This window comes from Ceratotherium simum, chromosome 13, assembly GCF_057802395.1.
Source record: "Ceratotherium simum simum isolate JZ-2026a chromosome 13, ASM5780239v1, whole genome shotgun sequence".
NCBI lineage: Eukaryota > Metazoa > Chordata > Mammalia > Perissodactyla > Rhinocerotidae > Ceratotherium > Ceratotherium simum.
In genome coordinates this window covers 605725-628448 of record NC_141912.1, presented here as the reverse complement: position 1 = coordinate 628448, position 22724 = coordinate 605725, and the positions used below count along the sequence as shown (strand labels likewise).

The 22724-nt window shown below is 37.4% G+C and overlaps 1 protein-coding gene across 8 annotated transcripts in view; it reads left to right on the top strand.

Annotated features, from left to right (window-relative positions):
• Positions 1-22724, top strand: part of EXOC2 (exocyst complex component 2) — a 201388-nt gene that overhangs the window by 100932 nt on the left and 77732 nt on the right. For all 8 annotated transcript variants that reach the window (XM_087437910.1, XM_087437906.1, XM_087437903.1 and 5 more), the window contains 6 exons: positions 4481-4606; positions 10636-10760; positions 19664-19729; positions 19905-20062; positions 20467-20588; positions 22030-22091. In XM_087437910.1, the coding sequence (XP_087294036.1) occupies positions 4481-4606; positions 10636-10760; positions 19664-19729; positions 19905-20062; positions 20467-20588; positions 22030-22091 (659 nt within the window). The remainder of the gene's footprint in view (positions 1-4480; positions 4607-10635; positions 10761-19663; positions 19730-19904; positions 20063-20466; positions 20589-22029; positions 22092-22724) is intronic.

Genomic DNA, 22724 nt, shown 5'->3' with positions numbered 1-22724 from the left:
TAGTTATTCCTCAGAGAACTTGGACAGAGTACAGCCAAATCTGATCTCATAAGCACTTATTCATTTGAGTGTGTTTATTGGTTACTCCACTTAGTGTCTTTAAAATAGCCGAGCTATAAGGTCCATAATAACAAATATTATGAAACACAGATGAAGTTTTCAGTGTTACTTTTTTTGTCGCCTTTAATATTTTCTTGCTGTAATTTCCTTTTAAGGCTTAATTTTCACTTGTGCTCTCTGTGTGAGGCAGGCCTTCTGTACATTTAGATTGCTCCACTGATCAGTGTCCTAAGTTACAGGAATACTGAGCTGAATAAGCATGTTTTTCATTTTGTTCTCAGTGGTGATTTAAACTTTGTATCATAGAATCAGAATTTTACAGCTAAAAAAGACTTTAAAAATTTCATAGCTTTAAGCTCTGACTTTTTCAGGTAGACTCCTCAAACCAGCTGTAGAACCCATACCAGCTGCGCAGCGTGAGAACCTTGAGTGGAATCAGTCCCTGCCCCAATTTCAAATAGAGGGAACAGTTTACTAGTATTAGCACAAAGGAAGGCAGAAAGTGATAACCTTTTCATCAAGGCTGTAATCCTGTTTGATAAAAGGCTTTTAAAAATTTTCTACCTAGAAAAAATCATAGGACCAGTTCATTTCTAGAGAAAATTTACTGTCAAGAAAACGAATGACCTCTCATAACATATTAATGCAGTATTAAGTTTGAAAAAGACAAACACAATTTTACAAAACCTTTAGTCTCTGTCACCTGCAAAATGTCCTATTGCAAGCTAATGTTCTAGTGAAAACCTGAAATTGAAGGATACAGTTGAACACCACCCTCAGGTGGCTATCAGGGGCAGGTACTTGAGGTTTTCAGGGAAAATTGACTAAGTAACATGGTTTCAGTTGCTCATGATCTGCGTGTAGATCAGAGCATGACATTATGAAATTTCCTAATTATTCTCATTTATAACCGTATGTATTATATAATGTATATATTTCTCTGAAACACATCAGGAGATATTGCTGTCATATTGTGAGGTAAAAGAATCAAGAGAAAATAAACTGATTTCTTGTAAGATATTTTAAAACCTTTTGCTGATTTTATATGTTACAGAAATTGTTTTTTTCATCTTTTTTTGTTCTTTTATAGTAATGCTTACTTATTATCAGAACCACTTCATACTTGTAATAATTTTGTGGGGTATAAGTGCCAAGTCATATAATTGAAGTTTAAAAGGAGTGTCAGAATCCTCCAGGTATTTTTTCCGACACTTGATAGTAAATGATTTCTGACAACTGAGATTTAAGATGTTTTTAGTTAATTTTCTCTTCAAAGGATAATCCTTCTAATTCTATGTAAAATAACTCATCGTAAGACTTTTCTTTCACAGAAAAAAGGAGCAGAATGTCAGGAGGAGAAATGCATTTCTGAGTTGATGCCCACTGTTCAGTTTGTGGGGCTGTGTCTTTGTGTGCAGTGCGGAGGCGCCATCTTCTGGTCCCTCAGCAGAAATGCATCTTACAGATGTGTTCCAGATGCTGGTTAGTCCTGAGAGTGTATGTGCTCTTTTAGCTCCCTGCTGCTGCAGTATACTTGCTGGTAATTCGACACTACCAATTAAGAAATTAGTTCATGTTAAACTTTCTTTTCCTGATATCACAGAAAATGGTGATATGGTTTCTAGGAGAAGAAAAGCATATTCTCAATACAATTTCTGTTACTAAAAGGAAAGAAAAATCAATCTTCTGACAGTTTCAAAATTCAAGATTTACTTAAATTAAACCACATAAATGACTTAATCTTAAACCATTTAAATTAAAGTTGTAAACACAATGTATGGGGAAAAACTTTTTCTGAGGATCTACTTAAACAATGATAATTGTGTTTTTATAGGAATGATATATATTTTTAGGAAACGAGGAAGTGTTTTCCTTCTTAATCAAAAATTTATAGTCCTGAAACCTTCAAGAGTAACCTGTAACATTTTAAATTAAAGCATTCTCTTCTTGCACCTTTTTATATAAATTATAAATTTTTATTATAAATATTTAATGTTATGTTAAGTTTGGGCCCCTTTATGTTTCCTATTAAAGTATGTCAGAAATTGGTATTTTGAATTTCCTGAATTCTATAATTCATAGCAGTGGCCACTATCTAAACTTTTCAAAGGAAAATGTCATAAATCATTAAAGCTTCCACAACTTCCTCTTTAATGTGAAAAAAATCAGTTATAAAAAATATTATTTCTTCACTATATTTTCTTACTCTGTATCATATATCATTTACTTTGTCATTTTGAAATATTGAATTATACTTCTTATCTTAGACATAATGTTTTCCAAAGTAGAAATGTGTGTAAATAAGGCATTTAGCACAGTAGTTCAAACACAGTAACTGTTCAGTAAAATTCTTTCCCACTAAGAAATCTATTCAAATGATTTAATTTCTGTTTCTATAAAACTTACCTGGTAGAATTTGTGAGGATACAAGGAGACAGCTCATATTGTGTCATGTTGAGTGGCTCCTGATAGGAGGAGGCCATGAAAGCAGGCTCTCCATAGCACTTTTTACTATATTTATTCCTTTATTTTCTGCCTCCACCACCAGAGTGTAAACCCCTTGAGAGCAAGGTCTTACCTATTCATCACCTTATCCCCAGGGCCTGCAGTTCCTGGTACATAAGAGATGCTGAATAAATACATGTTCAATGTTATTGAATACCTCACATTATCAGTGGCATAAAATTATTATTTTATAAATGTGTTTTATCTTTTGCACCTGAAAACAAATCTATAAGCTTTTAATATTCTACTAAGTTATAAAATAAGGAATAAAGTTCTTATTAAATAATTTAATGTCAGTCACTCAATATATTGAGGGAGTTATTTGCAGAAGGTCCAGTGACTGTGGACAGAGATGTAATATTTAATCCTTATCCCTGAGAAGATGGTATTCTGATTTGGAGATGGGCGATACTTAACTGTAAATGAACAACAGAAGGTAGAATTCAAGTCAACTAAATTATGTACATTTTAACTGCTGTCGGAGGGAAGAGAGATAACACTTTGAGCTGGAATAGTAAGAGGTGACTTCATGGAGTAGCTGTAATTTAAGTTGCATTTTTAAGGAGCGTTTAAGTGGATAGAGAAGGTGGTGAGTAAGGCCTTTCAGGTAGAAAGGATAGGAAGTAAGGCAGGAAAATGTAAGATGCATTTTCATAGGGAGAATATTTAAGTGTCCTATGCATGGTAAATACTCTGTAAATGTTTATTGAATTCAGTTTTGAAGATCTTTGAATGCTCAGCTAAAGGGCTCAGAGTAGTGGTTACAGGCGCCTGTAAAAGGCAAATTTTAGCATTTAAAGCCAACGACTTATTATTAACTCGTTTAGCGGCATAGGATTCCATTCCTAATAGATCTTGAGATCCATTTTAGAAAAAATGTTTCCTGGTTCTTAGGGTAATTAGGTTCAAATTCTGAGAGTTTTCTGGAAGACTTCTGAGAAAAGAATTAAAGCAATATTTCAATAATATTAACTCAGGACGATAAAGAGAGAATTTCTTGAAATGTTAGGCTTCTGGAATATTAACAGTGTGAGGTGAAAAGGATCCAAACTGGGTGGCTGGCATATGGAATAGAAATAGGGAATCAAATCCCATATCCCAAAGAAAGAAGTTGTGGGATTTTGGGGGATTTAAATTTTAAGGGAGAAGTCAAAGATTTATGCTACAAGTGTGCGCCACTGAAAGAGAGTCAGGACTCCATGACTTTGTTTCCAAGGGCCAAGTTGTTTTTCAAAAAATGATCTCATCCTGATTTTTATGTTTATAGAAACCCCCCACCCCACCGTCACCGCCACTCTCCCGGTTTTGCCTAACATTCATTCTAAAATGATACATAAGTTTCTCTCCACGGTTTGTTACATCTGTATATTAAGCTAAAGTAATGGATTGAATCCTCCAAATCTGTCATGGTGAGAATGAATGACTTTTCTTTTTGCTTGATGGGATGAGTTTCCTTCTTTTTTTCTTTTAAATTTTTAAAAATTTATCTTGTTGAGGTCACATTGGTTTCTAACATTATATAAATTTCAGGTGTACATCATTATATTTCAACTTCTGTATAGACTGCATTTTCTTCACCACCAAAAGTCTAGTTTCCATCTGTCACCATACATATGTGCCCTTTTAACCCTTTGCCCTCCCGCCACCCCCTTCCCGTCTGGTAACCTTTGCAGCATTATTCACAATAGCCAAGGCTTGGAAGCAACCTAAGTGCCCATCAACAGATGAATGGATAAAGAAGATGTAGGAATGACTTTTAAAAGCTATTCAGAGAAGATATTTTTGATTTTACTTAGTAAATGATTTAGTTAAAAGAATGGAACAATTGAGCAAGAAATAACTCAGAGAAATAGTCCATTAGATCAACTAAATAAGAACATGTACAATATATGGAAATGTCGCCTCTGTCTTCCAGGTACTCCAGGCCTTCACAGTCCCATGATGGATCTGGATAACGATGTGCGTCCCTCAGTGTTGAGTCATCTCAGTCAGACAGCATCACTGAAGCGGGGCAGCAGCTTTCAGTCTGGTCGAGATGATAGTAAGTATCTCTATCCCCACTTTGTCTTTTAAATTTGTATTTGTATAATTTCGAACATTTTCTCTTGGAAAATTCCATAATTAGTTGTGTTACTGCTTCTAAGTATTACCAACCATCATCTCTTCTACTTATTAACTACCCAGTAATTATATTTAAATAATTAAAATGCGTTTTCCATTGTACATTAAAGAAATGCTATTTGATTTTTTAATAAGTCATTGGGCACAGGTCAGTGTTTATTTAACATACTTAATTAAAGTCTAGTTTCATTTTTTTTGTGGTTGAATTTTTTAAAGTATACCACAGAAAAAATTCTGTGAGAACATCTTTAAGATGAAATTTGCAACAAAAGTAATTTTTGTAGTCAGTACTAGTCAGAGAAATAGACACCTTTTTAATGAATTTTAAAATTCCGTTTGAAAAGAAGGGTTGGTTGTTAATTAATCATAAGTTAATTGCTAATCATTTTTCCTGAGATAAAGCATCTCATATCGTAACTGTTACATTTCTTAACTTTCTAAAGTTGATATTTACCTATTGTTTATTTACCCATATGAAGTATAAAATGGATATAATGCATTCATGTACCAATTCGATGCTGTTAGTCACTGGTTATTTGTAACCTCAGTAACACATATAAGAAATCTAAATAAGATAACAGAAATACCTTACTTTATATTAAATTCAAATACCTCTAAAGTTTACTTTAAAGTATTTTATATTATTCTTACAAGCAGTAGAGTAGGGAATTTTTCTAAGGTTTCATTAATAAGTATGAATGAAGGTCCATCATAAGAACACCTTAAAATTAGATGATTCATTTGTACTAAATGAAGGGCTACCGTAACTGTCAGTATTCCTTCTTCTTGTCCAAACCCATTCCCCACCCAGCCCAGCAAACGCTGGTATAAATAATGAAAGAACAGCACTATTTGTTTCTGCACACTGTGATACAGTGTAGCCCTCTAAGCAAATAGAGCCAGGGTCTGACCCTGGAGTGCAGCCCACCTGAGTTTTTAAAAAATACTTCCTTCGTTTAATTAGTAGGATAATAACATCAGGTCTAAAAACCCTCCACCTCACTCTTCCCCATCCTTATGTAATTCACTACCACCAGTTGACCTGCTAACAGGTTAGCTTAAATCAGTTAGAAATTATATTTGAGGCTGAGTGTAATGAATTATATCATCTTACTTGAAATTTATCCTTTGGGGGTTTTTGTCCAGCTTCTTGGATTTATTTGATCAAATTCTAAAAATTTTCATCAACTTTGGAAAATTTTTGGCCATAATTTTCTCAAATATTTTTCTGTTCTGCTTCCTTTTCTGGGACTCCAATTACTTGTATGTTAGGCTAGTATATTATCCCATAGATAACTGAGGCTCTGTACCCTCTCCCCCACTTTTTCCACTCTGTGCTTCATTATAGGGTCAACTGCTATGCTTTCAACTACTCTGATCTTTAATCTGCAGTGTCTAACCTAAAAATTTCAGTTACTGTAATTTTCATCTCTAGAAGTTCCATTTGGTTAAGTATCTTCCCTTTCTCTCCTCATTATTTTCATGTTTTCCTTTAAATATTGGAACATTGTCCTTATTGGTTAATTCTGTCATCTGTGTCATTTTTGGATTTGTTACTATTGAGTAATTTTTCTTCTGCTTCCTGGTTATGATTCACATTTCTCTGCCTTTTGGCATGGCTTATCATTTTTAATTGTTTCCTAGACACTGTGGATGTTCATTGTTGAGTGTCTGGGTTTGGTTGTCTTCCTTTAGAGACTGCTAAACTGTGTTTTATCAGTTACTCACAGATAAATTTGATCCATTCAAGGCTGGTTGTTGAGTTTGCTAAAGAAGGTGTTTAGAGTAGCCTTTGTTCTAGGGATACTTCAGCCCCACTGCTGAGACATGATCTCTTGGGTCTCTACTGAATGGCCCAGGTAACTGATGGGGAGTATTCCCTCCAGCTCTTCAGAGCTAGAAGGTCTCCCTGCCCTGTGTGATCTCTGGGAATTGTTGGCTTTACAGTTCCCTGATTGTTCTTTGTCTGGCTTTGTGAAGTTTCACTCTATGTGTGCATGACCTAGTACTCAGCAAAGACTTCAGACTCTTATGCAGATTTTTGGAGCTGGTTTTCTGTGTAGCTCCTCCCTCCTCTCGGGGCTTTTCCCTGTATTTTCCCTTCACCTTCGCCTCCCTGAACTCCATCTTTCCAACTCAGAATGGCCAATGAGGTTTGTTTAGGTTCCTCTTCCCTTTGCCTCTGTTGTCTAGAAACTGTCTGCAGGGCTTAAGCCAGGGCAATGGTGGGCTCAGCACATGTGTCCCTTCCCTTAGGGGTCACAGTCCTGTACCACCTGTTGTCCAATGTGTGAAAACAGTTGTTTTTATATATATTTTTTCTCCCAGTTTTCTAGTTCTTTGTGACCAGAGGTCAAATCCAGTCCTTCTAGCATGGCTAGAAGTAGAAGTAAAATAATTCAAGTTTAATTTCCCTAAAATTATTACTTGAAATTGGAACATCATGAAGGATTGCTTTCAGTAAACAATCGGTATGAATGAATAAAGTTGAGGAAGCTCATTCTCGACTTTGTGATCAAAGCAAAATTTATGAGACTACATACTTTATGATTTTCATCAAAAAAAATTGGACATTTTTGCCATATCCTCTTAGTTCTTTTCGTCAGTCTTAGGAAATAACTCTTGAAGTTTTTCTGTGGGTGATACAACATGTGCGAATTTAACTAGGACATGTTGGATTCGGTAAAAAAGAAAATCCAAAGTGATTTTTCAATTATAATTATCAGAATTTGGATGAATTAGACTTAGAAGGAATGGGGGAAAAGGACTCTAATTACATACATACATAGATAGGGATAAAGAATGTGCTAATAATAGAAAGATCAAATGAAACACAAACTAAGAAGTGTTCTCTACCATTGAGCAGGAGGCTACAGTAACCTGTCTGTTTTTCAAGAACCTTGAAGATTGAGTGCCAGCACATTTGAGTAATTGCAGGACTTCCAGCTTAGAGTGATTGTCTGGCGATGCTGTTTAGCAGCTACATTAACGCTCCATACTATGGTGAACTCAGACAAAATAATTTTACCGATTAATCTGCCATAAAAAGATTCAGCTGAAGGAATCTTTTTGGAAGACTTTTGGAGTTGGTTTGTTATGTTTTTATTTATAACTGTCCAAATACTTTCCCTATTATAAAATCATTTCAATTAGAATACTTATTAATTAATGGATTTAACAAGAGAGAAGCTGAGTTTACTTTATTTTGTGGTTTTTAAAAAGGATTTTTCTTTTAAATTGGTGAAAAGGCAGTATCCCGTATTTTTCTTTGGAATAGAGGCATTCTCCATGACAGACTGATCTTTGAGACCAAGTGGTCTGTGTATGTAGAATATGTGTGTGTGTGGAATACATGGATGTGTGGTAAGCTAGGCCAGACCACACAAAGAGATTGTCCAACTTCAGAGCCAACGAGGACTTGGGTTTAGCTTATGTTGCTTTTACTTTAATTTCCTAGAAAACAAGCCCTGCAAAGAATCTGTGACATAAGGACACCAGATGAGTTTCTCACAATAGGGGTATACAAAATAATGGTCAGTATAGCTGCAAGGAGGAGCTCAGATCTTTTGAAACACTAATTTTGGGGAAGATACAATGTAAGAGTCTGCTTGCTACCATATGAGGCGGGTCTTTCAATGCTTCAGTTTTTAGGTTTTCTTGTCCTATTTCTTACCTTGTCATTGGCCTACGACATACCAGGCTGGGGCTTACACTGTGTAGTGTGCTGTCTGCTATTTGGAAAACAGTTAGTATGTATCTGTATTTAGTTTGTCTGTTTCAGCTCTGTCTCCAGATGAAACATCTCGTGAGACTCATGTCATATGCGATTGGGCCTCCCCTCATTGGCTGTCCGCTCAGCCATAGGCTCTGTGAGATGGCGACCTGCCCTGTTCAGTGTGAGTGGTGAGGACCATAGACAGGACTTGGGGTACAGCCGCAGGATTAGCACGCAGTGGACACTCAATAAATAGTGGCTGAATGACCAAGTACAGGTTAACAGTGTGCCCCTCAATGAAGAACCATGCCTTTCACATATGTCACAGCTGAATTTAAAGCTTTTCCACAGCGCATAACATAGACAAAGGGCTAATATGCCTCATAAATAAAGAGGCTCTACAGGCTGCAGAAAGGAAGCCTGAGTGGCTCTTAAGCATATGAATAGATACTTAGGTACTCAGCCTCACTCATAATAAAAATTAAAAAGGCAGTATAACACTACAATGAGATATCAGTTTGGCAAAAACCCCAGGTGTTTGTTGTTTTGGGTTTTGTGTATTTGGTTTGTTCATTGGTGAGGTTATAAGGAAGCTGCCACTTCCATGTATTGCTGGTGGGTGTGTAAAGAAGCCCTGTGGAGGTCAATTTAATCATACCTATCAAAACTGCACCTCCATGTACTCTTGGACCCAGCACTTCCTGTTCTGAGAATTTATCCTACACTTTTATTTGCACATGTGCTAAATGATGTAGGTACAAGGTTATTGTTTGAAGCATTATTTTTAGCTGCAAAAGATTGGAAACGGTCTTGTCTATTACAAGGAAACTTGTTAAATTATGATACCTTCACAGTATGAACTCCTATGTAACTGTGGGGAGAAAAAGAGGAATCATTTTATGTATGAATATGGAAGAACTCCAGGATCCATTGTTAAAAGAAAAAAAGCCAAGAGTCAGAAGACTGTGTTTAGTATGCTTTCATTTGTGTAACACAGCATTTGGGTGGGGGGAGAATACATGTTTATATTTACTTGTGTATATAAAAGACATTTCAGAAAGAGTCACAAGAAACTGATAACAGTGGTTTCTTAGGGCTGGAGCTGGGAACTGGGCAATGGGGCATGAGGGTGGAAGGTAGACTTTTCACTGTACACTTTTTAAGTTTTCTTTTCTAACCAGACATTGTCTATTTAGAAAATTATTAAACATTTTAGAATAAATAAAATCCACCCTTCCCCCACTATAATAATGACAATAATAATAGCAATAAAACTTTCTGCCTAGGAGTATTTTAAAGGGAAGCTGGTAGTTGATGAAGGAGTTAATGAAAGTCCCCTCCCCTGACCAGTCTTTGAAGTTGCTGAATAGAAGTCAGAAGGTTGACCCTGGAAGTGTCCTGATCATTGCTGTGAAACTGGACAGTGGGGATGCCTCTGCCCTGCTCCTGCTGGAGGCTGTGAAACAGAACAGCAGGGCCAGGAAGTGGGGCATGGAGGGCAGTGGAACAGGAAAGAGTGCGATGGAGAAGGAATAGGCTGGAACATGACTGATGTTCACTGAACTACTGCATTTGTGTTTATTCCTATGAACTTATTCTTCCCGTGAGAAACCCTTACGAACTTATTTCCCACTTACTATAATAACTTCATTAAATGATATGTAACCCAAGAGGCTTCAATATTTTTATTTTTTCTCAAATTTCTTTGTTATGGGAAGAGTTATTCATTACATGATTGTGCTTGAATATGTTCCTTTATGATAACTTGATTCCTCACTGAATTTTTACCACGTAGGATGCATACTGGCATTTCTAACAGGTTGATAGTGGCCTTCCATTTAATTATGGGGGCAGGGCAACCCTTCCTTTGCCTTACTTTGCTGTCTGAAGGCATGACTTTTTGAAGAGAAGTATAACATCCTGAAGACAACAAGGTTGAAAAGCCAAAAGCATCCCCCTCAATGTAGTCCTCCCCACTTCTGCTGCTGTGCCTTCCTGACCCGTCTGCCCGTCCCCATGGAGGAAAGCAGGGACCTCTGCTTAACGTGTATTCTCTGTGCTGGCAGGTGTTGGTAGTATGATGTGAAAAAGGAAATATTGGTCTATCAGCAAATTAAAGCTCTGCAGCCAGAGTGGGACACATTTTTAGGTGGTGGAGCAGCAATATGTTCAAACAGGTTTCTATTCCTGATTAAAGAGTGTATTTATAGTATTTTATTCTTTCTCCCCCTTAGCATGGAGGTACAAAACTCCCCACCGGGTGGCATTTGTTGAAAAATTGACCAAGCTTGTTTTAAGTCAGCTGCCTAACTTCTGGAAACTCTGGATTTCATATGTTAATGGAAGCCTTTTCAGTGAGGTATGTATACAAATTTAACTATAGATGTAGTAGCTAAGTCATTGTGAATTTCTAGTCTTAAAAATTTTACCTTTTGCAGTGACTTTTTTAAAACCTTGGAGGCCCAAAGCTATAACTATTGTCAGATATTTTAAGATTAGTTAAAACTGCTATAAAGCTCTATCACTTAATAGTTCTATGACCTTGAACAAGTTACTTAATTGTTCTGGGACTCAGTATCCTCAACTGTGTAAAGAGAATACAAGTGTACCTATCTCAAAAGGTGGTTGTGAGGATTAAATGAGATAGTCAAAGAAAAAAAGAAACTTGAAATATTTTCAAGGATTCTGAATCGACTATAATGCCAGTCAGGCCAAATTATGGATGAAGTTATTGTGTAGTTGACTATGAACAAATGATGAAACAAGAATAAAATGTTTGCAGCTTGTACACGGGTCTGAAATAAATCCATATCATTACAGAATTTCTTAGTTGGAAATAACTTAAAGATGCTGTTTTCTATCCCCTGTATGATCAGCCTATAGAAGTGGTTATAAGCCTTCACATTTTCACAGGTCACACATTTACTTAGTGTCTTTTTTTTTTTATAAGTATTATTTATTTATTTTTTTCCCCCCAAAGCCACAGTAGATAGTTGTACGTCATAGCTGCACATCCTTCTAGTTGCTGTACGTGGGACGCGGCCTCAGCATGGCCGGAGAAGCGGTGCGTCGGTGCGCGCTCGGGATCCGAACCCGGGCCGCCAGCAGCGGAGCACGTGCACTCAACCGCTAAGCCACGGGACCGGCCCTACTTAGCGTCTTAATCATAATATAATTGGTGGCATAGAAATTATGAACATCAAGTAATGACTCTTACTTTTGTGTGTAGCACATGGAACTCAGCCTCATCACTCTATAGTCTCACTTTAGTGCCCCATGAAAGGCCCCCAGGTCCTGGAGTATAGACTCTAGTGCTCTTATCCTCAAGCTGCCAGGGAAGCCCCCACACTGTACCATGGGAAGACAGCTCTGGTTTCGTGTCTACACAGAGAACTCTTTACAGCCCTGATAGAGCTGGGAGAGGTAGGGATCTTCCTGAGGGTAAAGGCTATTTCCTGCATCTTTTGCACTTGTCAACACAGAAAGTGAATGTGAAAAAGGGTTAAACTGTTTTTGCTTTTTTGCAGCAAGGCACACCTTTGTGGTTCAAGACCTAACCTCCTTGGTGGAAAGTGGCTGGGTGTCTTGGTACTCCTGGAGTCCGTCTGTCCAGTCTCATTTGACTGTGGACAGACATTTTACACAGCTATCAGAGGAGTAGAGCTGTTCTCTGGAGTTGTTTTTTTTTTTCCTCTGTATATTTAATTCTTATTTGCTTACTATCTTTTTTCTTTTAAACCTAGTAGATCCTTAGATCCCTGTTTATGTGAATGGTTAGTTATCTAAAGCATAAAATTTACTTAGTGCATGAAAGACAGAAAAATGATAGTGCATGGAAAAACAAACTCCTTAGTGCAGAAAACCGATCTCTTAAGCATGAGTTATTACTATTTTTTCCTTACTTTAATTTCAGCAGTGTACCTGTCACTATGCAGTCATGTGTCGCTTAACGACGGGGATGCGTTCTGAGAAATGCGTAGTTAGGCGATTTCGTCATTGTGCAAACATCACAGTGTACCTACACAAACCTGGATGGTATAGTCTACTACACACCTAGGCTGTATGGTACTAATCTTATGGGACCACCGTCGTCTATATGGTCTGTCTTTGACCGAAACATCGTTATGTGGCCAATGAATGTACTTTATAAGTGAACATTCAAATATTATAGCAATAAATAATGTGTGTCACAACTTCCTTATGTCCTTTCTGTATCACTTGGTTATAGAAAGGTCTATTGAAAAGTTAACTGTATAGAGAAAGTCAGTCTTCCATAAAATAAATGTAGAGTTTGGCTGGCCTTCATAAATGCAAAGTTGCTTATTATGCTGGCTGAGGAAGAGAATACTTTAACTTCAGTTATTCAGGTGTTGTGAAAAAAGTTTTCTCAGTGTTCTGCTTTCAAACATGTCCCCATCAATTCGCATTTTTATTCATCTCAGCGGAAAGCGAGTTGTGTGGGTCATGGTGCTGATGACAGGTTTGGGTTTCTTGCCCTCTGCCACAGTGGGGGACAGCGCACCACTCATATTCATATTGGCTCATAACTTCCTCTTCTTATCTGCTCCATCTCTAACCAGATCCCTCATGAGGCTTGGAAAGCTTAGATGCTTCTGTGTCGGTGCCTTGAACAGATAGCGTTCACAGCTTTTCTTACAGAACACCAACTAGTGTTATAATAGAAACAGCTAATATCTGTCACTTACTAGCTGTGACCTTAGGCAAGTAACTTGACTTCTCTGTGCCTACTTCCCTAGGGCTGGTTTGAGAATTAAATGAGTTAACATGAGTGAAGTGCTTATAACAGAGTCTGGCAGCCAGAGAAGTAAGAATTTGCTCGTATTATTTGGAATAAATATTTATTTCAGGATTTGAAATCTTACTGGCCTGGCACAACAGGTGTCAGTGAACCTAGTGCAGTAGCATTAAGAAATGCTGGACTGGTGAGCGACGGGAGTGGTGCTGAGTCACGTCGGGGTAAATCCACTCATCTAAAGACTAGTCCCAAGGAAAATGCGTTTTAAACCTAGTTATTTCTTTCCAGCCATGTGTTTCTCCCTTTCAGTTGGATTGGCTCCTATAGGTGGCCCACCACACATGGACAGTAGCTGCCTTGTCTTGAGTCTTTTTAGAATTAGTAAAATTCCTAAGAGTTTTTGACCTGGGATGCTTTAGTGAAGAGGGAATGTATTTTCCTTCCTTACAGGTTATACCTAGTTGTGGTAAAAATGTAAATGAAATATTTTGTTGCAGATGAAAAATAATTGAGCTACTTCAGAACTTAGGAACAACATTAGCACTGAATAGTAATTTTAATTAGTTGTACTGAGTTGGATTTGCCTGTGGTATTTCTACCTATTTATAATTATAAACTTTCTTAAAAGTTTATAGTTGTAATTATTAACTAAATATAATTTACAGATTTTGGCATGTTTTAAACTATTTAGCCTCCATTGAAAGACAAGAGAGACAGCAAGGGCGGTAGAAAGGCAGGGAGCAGTTAGGAAAGTGCCCGGCCCTGTCAGCTCTGAGTGAGACCCAGAAACCTAATGAAGTGGATGCTGGGAAGAGCTCCAAGGCTTTTGATGGTGGGTATTTAATCTCATATAAGCAAGTTCTGTAATATTTAAACACAATATACTTGAAATTTCTTATTTTTCTTGTTACAGAACTATTTTGTTTTATTAAGAGCCCATCCGTTAAAGATTTAGATGGAGTTTCCAACAGTTTAAAAAATAGTCAGTTCTTCAAACCAGTCCAGCCTGTGTGAAGTAACACATGTGAATCAAAGCAGTGAAATGTAGCCGTTGGTCTCACCACAAAGGAGTTTTGGTCTGTGTGTGCAGGAAGGAGTTAAGGTTTTTAGTTAACGATATGGCTAATGGTAGGTTAAGATCTCACCTTTAGATATATTTTAAATATGGTGTATTTTGGGGTGAAAATTTTTAAAGCATTCAAATATTTTTAAACATTAGGAATTAGCATTTTAAAAAGTTGTGTAACTCATAGTATGTAAATTAAAATGCACTTTATGTTCCAAAATTGAATTTTCTTTTAAAAATAGGGCAAACCTTACATAATTCAATATGTTGGAGGTGTTCAACTCTTCATAAAATTAAAACAATAAGTAACTATTGCTTTAATTAACAATTGCAAGAGGTGTGCCTTACAACTAGTTTCCCTGCTTCATGTGTTTGGAGACAGGTCCTTGAAGTTTACAAAATTATTCTGTCCAGTAGATGTCATCATGCGTTCATTAGCACCTGTTAGGTGGGCAAAATTGGTTCTGGCAAAATTTAGCCTTACTTTGGATATGATTTTTTTTAACAATTGATTTCTACTCTTTTCTTTGATTTAAAAATATTTCACATAACAAAGGACTATGAAATAATCTTCTCCTTGAAGAAGCCCATTATACAAAAAGTTCAGTATTAGGTACTGAGGTGGAGACTGCTAGAAAAGACGCTACCTGACAGTCAGGATCCCTACAGTTTTATACTGGCATGACCCTTCGTTGACACAAATTATGCCTTTCAGAGTCTTTCAGAGTCTTCAGAGTCTTTCAGAGTCCCATCCCTTCCATCACAGCACACTAAATCAAATCTGTATTAATCAGGGTTCAGAGAAACAGAACCAACGTCCTATGGTATATGGGACAACGTATACATATGTATAAAGAGAAAGAGATTTTCTGTAAGGAATTGGCTCATGTAATTATGGAGGTTAACAAGTGCCAAGATCTGCAGTTAACAGACTCGAGACCCAGGAAGTGCCTCTGTTTCAGTCTGAAGGCTGAAAAAGACCAATTTCCCAGCTCGAGGCAGTCAAACAGGAGTTCTCCCTTAGTCCAAGGAGAGTCAGCCTTTTCCCTTTTGTTCTATTCAGGCCTTCTGCTGATGGGATGGGACCCCCCCACATTAAGAAGGGCAGTCTGCTTTCCTCAGCCTACCAATTCAAATGTTCGTCTCATCCAGAAACACCTTCACAGGCACACCCAGAATATAAACATTATAACATATGTTTAACCAATTATCTGGCCACCCTATGGCCCAGTCAGATTGACACACAGAATTAACCATCACAAGATCCTTAACACTGATTTCACATAAAGGATTCCAGTTTCATTCTGTGCCTCCTCATATCACAGTAGGTGCTAGGTTCCTCGGCAGCATCTGAATTCCAACCTACAACAGTCCTCCCAACTTCCAACATTTATGCAAAATTCTTAAAGCTCTGCTGGCCCCTTTTGTTGACATCTGAAATCTCTAGGAGAAGCACTGTCTGTTGGCCTTTTCTGGAACATGTCACAGGGTTGAACCTGGCAGATCTCCTTCAAAGGGGCCAGTTTCTAGGTGGAGACCCAAGACTTCAGGTTTTTTAAAGAAGGCCTTCAGATTAACCTAGTGGTCTTCAGGGCCCTCATGCTTTCTGAACTATATTCCAGGACGTCCTGAGGAACCAGAACCCTAGGTGATTGTTCATTCACCAAATGTTTGTTGAATACCCTGAATAGCCTCTATGTGGCAGGTACTGTTGTACGCGCACAGGTACACACACATGTAAATTTTAAAATGCATGTATACAATATAAGTAAAATAGTGACCAAGATAAACATGATCTCTCTCCTCCTGGAGAGACAGAACCAAAATAAATTAAAAAAAAATTATCCTAAATTCCGGTAACAGGTATAAAACAAACAAATAGGGTCCTAAGATAGGCTCTCAGTAGTGGGATGGAGGTCAGGGAAAGTCTCTCTGTGGAGATGACATTGAAGTATGAGGAGGAAATGGCCCCACAAAGGATCAAGGGAAGAAGGTACTAGGTAGAGAGGGTGGCATGCACAAAGCTGAGGAGAAGAGCTTGGTATGTTTGAAAACAGAAAGTCACAGCATCCAAGGATGCTGAGCCAGGGGGTGAGGGCATCAGGAGAAACAAGAGATGAGGGTAGAGGAGCGGGCGGGGGCTAGCTGGCAGACCTGCTTACAGACCATGGTGAGGAGTTTGTACTCCAAGTGGGTGGGAGCCATGGAAGGCTTCCAAGTGGTGGAGTAATCTGACCACGTTTGCAGTTTCATTCAAGAATGAACTAGAAGGCAACCAAAGTCAAAGTGGGGAAGCTGTGGAGGCTCTCCAGGCAGGAAACGAGGGTGGTTGGATTAAGGTTTTGTCAGAGGAGTTGGAGAGAAAATGATAGGTTTCATTTGTATTTTGGAAGTAGTGTTGGCCCAGTTTGCTGATAGATCAGAGAAGGGAGATGAGGACAAGGATTCAGATATGGTTCCCAAGTGGGCTCCCAAGTGAGTAGGTGTGCTATTTACAAAGACTCAAGGAAGAACATTCTTGGATGAAAATATCAGTTTTCCATTTTTAATGTGTTGGATTTGAGAGATTCCTGTGAGTTATTCAAGAAGAGACATTAAGTAGGCAATCTGAAATTCAAATCTGGGTCTCAGAGGAAAGATGTGGGCTGGAAATATAAATTTAGAAGTGTGATATTGTGATTTATAATAAGAAATGTATATTTGGTCTTCATCTCAGTTTCTGGGACAGAGCTCCTAAAACCCTTGGAATTTCCTAAGTGAGGAGGTGGTAGAAGCTGTCTTTTGTTATGTTAATGAGGTGGCTTTTATCTCCACCTAAGGACAGGGCTGGTTGCCAGGAAAACCAGGATTAGATTAGAGGATTGGAACTTTGAGTCCCACCCCTATTCCTCTGGGGAGGGGAGACGGGCTGGAGATTGAGTTCAGTCGCCAATGGCCAATGATTTAATCAATCATGCCTATGTGATGAAGTCTCCATAAAAACCCAAATGATGGAGTTCAGCGAGCTTCTGGGTTGGTCAAAACATGGCTGTTCTGGGAGAGTGACACCCTGGAGAGGGCATGGAAGCTCCGCACCCTTGCCCCATACCCTGCCATATGTATCTTTGCTGTCTGGGTGTTCCTAAGTTACACCCTTTTATAATAAACTGGTAGTCTAGTGAGTGAATGGGTTTCCTCAGTTCTGTGAGCTGCTCTAACAAATTAATTGGACCCAAGGAGGGGGTATGTGGGAACTTCCAGTCTCTAGCCAGTCAGATTGTGACAGTCAGAGAGGTGACAACCTGGGCTTGAGATCATCTGAGATGTGTCTGGGGGGGGACGGGTGGGCAGTCTCGTAGAACTGAGCCCTTAACCTACGGATCTGATGTAGGTTAGTCTACCTGTAGTCTCCAGGTAGATAGTGTCAGAACTGAGTTGAATTGGAGGACACCCAGCTGGCGTCTGGAGAATTGCTTGTTGATGTGGGGAAGCCCCGCCCAACACACAAGTTGGAATTGGATGCAAAACCCAAAATAGGAAGGCATTAGATAGAAATGATATTTGAAGCCATGAGAAAAATTAGTGACAAAGTATAGAGAAAAAAGAAAAAAGGTGCCTAAAACTAAGAGCTGACAAACGGCAGCATTTAGAGAATAGTATTTATGACCTCAGTAAGCAGGGCCTTTCATTTGCTTTTCTACACCTAGCCCGCTGTATCACCAGAAGTGTTATTCTGAATCAGAGCGTCACACTTTGGAGAAACAGGAAGTAGGCTGACAGACACTCAGGGCCATTTGGACGTACCTGAGTGGTTGTGACTTGGGTAGGAGTCACTCTTGACATCTCCTCTTTCTCACGGAAACAGCCAGTGGAATCACCAGGTTCAGTGCCTTCTACCTCGGAAACCTGTGTTGAAGCTGTCCTCTGGGTCCATCCATCCACCTCCTTAGTCTAAGACATGGCCACTGCTCACCTAGGTTAGAGCAGCATCCTTCCAGCTGGTCCTTCTTCTGACATGGGGCCCTCTAGTCACTTCTCACTGCAGCCATTAAACACTTCAGTTACTTCTCATTGTCTTAAAAATAAAGGGACAAAGTCATCAATTTCTGAGTTAAATCCTGGTATACAAAGAATTTTGAGTGTTGTTGGTCAGTCAACTTAGGAATTTGCTTATTGAATTATTATTGAGGTGAATTTTGGGTTTAGTTTATTCAAAAACTAAACTTTCTTTCAAAGCAAAAGTGCATTTCTACAAAGAAAACAATGATAAAACCTGCACAGTTTAATATAAAATTTTAAAATAAGTGTAAATAAGAGCCTGAAGAGGTATGTATCTGTGTGTGTTGACCACTTCTTATCAAGTAGGTCCGATATTTTTGTTGAAAATATTCAGCCATCCTTACCCTTCTTTTGCTCAGTCCTGTCAATAATGTTCATCATATAAAGCAACTCTGTACACTGTTTCTCTAGATTATACATAAAATATATATAACATTACTTGTATTTTAGAGTTACTTAAAGTCAATATCATCATCACTTATCATGCAATGGTTCTTAACTTGAAAGTTCTCTTGACATGTCTCTAACCAATAATACATGAGTATTTTAACTTTAAAGGATAACTTTTGCGTTATGTTAATGAAGTATTAGAGTTTTCTTTTACATTGTACCATTTTGTTATTGCTTCTTTATTTGGAAAGTTTCCTAAGCTTGCCTTTCTAGGGCATTTTCTATAATAATATTTAGTTGTTAGAAAATCTGGTAATAAAAAGTTAATTGAAATCCAATGGAACAGATTTCTCTTTTAGTCAGTGTAAGGTAGTCTTCCACACAGTACTTTAAGGAGAAAGAAATATCAGAGGAAAGCATTGCTATCAGTAAACAGATAAAAAATGAATTCTAGAATTCTAGAGTATATTCTCTCCTAAATTAGACTGTAAAATCCCTGAGAGAAGAGCAGTGATTTATCATTTTTTAAAAATAAAATGCCAGATACAATGTTTATATTCTTCAACATTTGTCAAGGGAATGGAATGAATGCTGTAAGATTACTAGACATTAATCCAGAGTTTACTCTTCCTTTTATTTCTGTACTAGCTGATGAGAAGTGATGTTGAGAATGTTACTCTGGGTATGCTGCTTTTAGGTTTAATCATATAAAATTGTTGATGAAAATAGTATGTGAAATTCACCTACAAAAAAAGATGGTTTCAACTTAATACTTAGGTTTATTTATGGGAATTGTACTTAAAGGTTTTAGGAAGATGAATATCTTCCTGTTGGAATATTAAAGGTTTTCTAATTAGTCATCCTTTAATCAGAAACTTAGATTATTTCTTACACATTCCTTTTAATCAAGTTATAACCATATTTCATGCTTTCTTTATATACAACACTAAAGCATTTCTTATTTTTATAAATCATTTCTAAAGACAACTAATATGTTTTTTTGATTTTTAAGACTGCTGAGAAGTCAGGCCAGATTGAAAGATCAAAGAATGTAAGGCAAAGACAAAATGATTTTAAGGTAAGTTAAGGATAAGTATGTAGATTTTTTTATAGGGTAGGGTTTTCTCAACCAAAGTTACTACAAGACTTTATCTACATTCAAGATACTCACCATTGTTCAGGCAGATTCCTTTTAGTTGGTTTAATCAAGTTAATGACTTTTAATGCAGTTTTGCTTATTCGTTATTGTCTAGAAAATGATTCAGGAAGTGATGCACTGTCTTGTGAAGCTGATCCGTGGAGCCCTGCTTCCACTCAGCATCCCGGAGGGCGGAGTGAGGCGGTATGGAGGCTGGGAGGTAAAGTCTGAGCTCTCCGGACAGTGGCTGACTCATGTCATCCAGACCATGAGGTAAATGTGGACACATTCTCCTGAAAAGGGGTAAATTTTTAAAATCTTTTTGGGGAAAAAAACACAAAAAACCCCTCAGTATGGGCTATGATTTGTAATACATTCAACAAAGAATTTTGCTCTGTCTTTTGCCTCCACTCTTTCCCATGGATCATCTAGCAGCTAAGCTCTTACACCTTTCTGGTGCTTATGTTTGATGAGAATGTCATACTGGATGTGCATCTTTTTTATTGTTTAATTTAGTATTGTATTATAATCCCTGTTATGATCTTACTTTCCCCTTGTTTTCAACATAATGTTGTAGCTTATAAGTTTCATAATGGATCCTTATAGGCCAAAATGATGACAGGAATTGCTTCAAGATCCCACTGTGCTCACTTTGTTTTGTTGTGTTTGTTTCACAGGCTTACTTATGAATCGTTAACTGCCCTCGAAATTCCTAATGACATGTTACAGACTATCCAGGATCTCATTTTGGATCTCCGAGTACGTTGTGTGATGGTTACATTGCAACACACAGCAGAAGGTATGTTAAGAAAAATTGATGTATTTGCTAGACAACAGTTAGCTGAGTATGCCATCTCTTTCCAGCTTCCAAACCTTGAAAAGAGGAAATTACTCTTACGGAAATATGAATATTTTAGATCATCTAGAGCTGCTCAATAGAAATTTTTTTTTCTTTTTTGGATATCTTTTCAAATCTATTTGCTTGAAATGCGAGACCATGCAGAAGTTAAGATGGATATACTTGAAAAATATTTAGGGATACAAGAACATTCTTATGGCAAATGTTAAGTAGAATATAAAAATGTATATAAAGCATGATCCCAATTTTGAAAATATATGTGTATTTTTAAATTTTAGAAATATCAATGTAAAATCAGAAGAAAGACTGTCAACAATAATTCTCTGTGTAGTAGAAATTATAGGTGATGCTCATTTTCTTTATACTTTTTAGAATTTTTCAGGATTTTGTACATACAATCATAAAAAACAATAAAGGTTATCTTTACAAAGCAGCCTTTTGGGTACTAAATATATTCAAAACCAATCAAGAACATTGTTATAAATGATGCACCAGGATTTTAAGTAGGAAGGTCATCTCTATACAGAATTGGTGACTGATACACTGTGTAATGGAAAGGGAGTGGAATCCAGGTGAGAAACTGAGCCATGTCCTCTAAACTCATCACCTCATCCGCTCAGGGACCTGAGACAGCCTGCAGTGCCAAAGGCTGGGACAGGCGGCATTCCTTTAGCCAAGTGAGTCATACTGCCATCGTTAGGAATGTACAGGATTGAAACAGAATCTAGGGGCCGGCCCCGTGGCATAGTGGTTAAGTTCGCCTGCTCTGCTTCAGTGGCCCAGGGTTCACAGGTTTGGATCCTGTGCGTGGACCTTCACACTACTCATCAAGCCATGCTGTGGTGGTATCCCACATAAAATAGAGGAAGAGGGGCATGGATGTTAGTCCAGTGACAGTCTTCCTCAGCAAAAAGAGGAGGATTGGCAACGGATGTTAGCTCAGGGCTAATCTTCCTCACCAAAAAAAAAAAAAAAAAAAGAAAAGAAAAAAAAAGTAAAACGGAGACTAAGTTGTTCATCAGAAATTTTAGGAAAAAAATTTTGTATAGCTTATTTTGTACATGTTTAATATTATAAAGAGAGCTGAAAAAGTAATAAACTCATTGTCTAAAGTTGTCATTAAACCTAGCCTAGCATTATCCAAATTGGGCTATGCAGTAAAAAATTTTATTTATATTAATGTTTTGCTATAAAAATCTAGTGAACAAAACAGGTTTAAATCCTTGAGTCTACCAGAATTATATTCTGTCCCTGCTTTCACCAATTTATTATAAACCTATATAAAACTATTAAAAACCATAACTTTTATAGATTTCTATCTCTATAAAGTTCAATGAGATAATTATAATAAAAAGTACTTGTGTGGTTATTTTCCCTGTAGAAGTAAAGAGGTTAGCTGAAAAGGAAGATTGGATTGTCGATAATGAAGGACTGACTTCTCTAGTAAGTTTAAATTCTTTTCAGTGATTAATCATTAGTGTATATTATATTCAAAATAAATGATTTATTATATTAATAAGGAATATATGCTGTTTGTATTGCAACTCTAAATAGTTTCTGGAAGTGGAAAAATAAACTTCTTAAAGTTTTCCTTCTCAGTCATTTTTGCTTAAAACTAACCACAAATATTTCAAAATTAATAAAAACAGCAGATTTCCTTTAGAGTGATCTTTCTTCATCCTGTATCACTTACTATTTTTTGTTTGCATTACATTCTTTAATAGATTATGCTTAATTCTAAGTTATGCAGCAACTTGAATTTTCCTGAAATGAGAATAGAAAAAAATACTATTGCTGACCTCTAAGCCAAAGCAAGACAACCACCACCTCACCAGACACATTCACAGGTCAGGCAGGCGATTGTAACTATGGTCTGTTCATGCTGAAGTAATCATCTTTTCAGGTGGGACTTGGAGGTTTTCAAAATACCTTTGAAAATAGTTTTGGTGATTTATTGTGTTTTCACATCTGTCTCTTGGATCCCCACAACAATCCTATAGGTGGGGGTATCATTTAAGACTGACAGTCAGCTGTCAATCTAAAACATCCAGTGGCTTCAACAGGAGGGGCATTTCC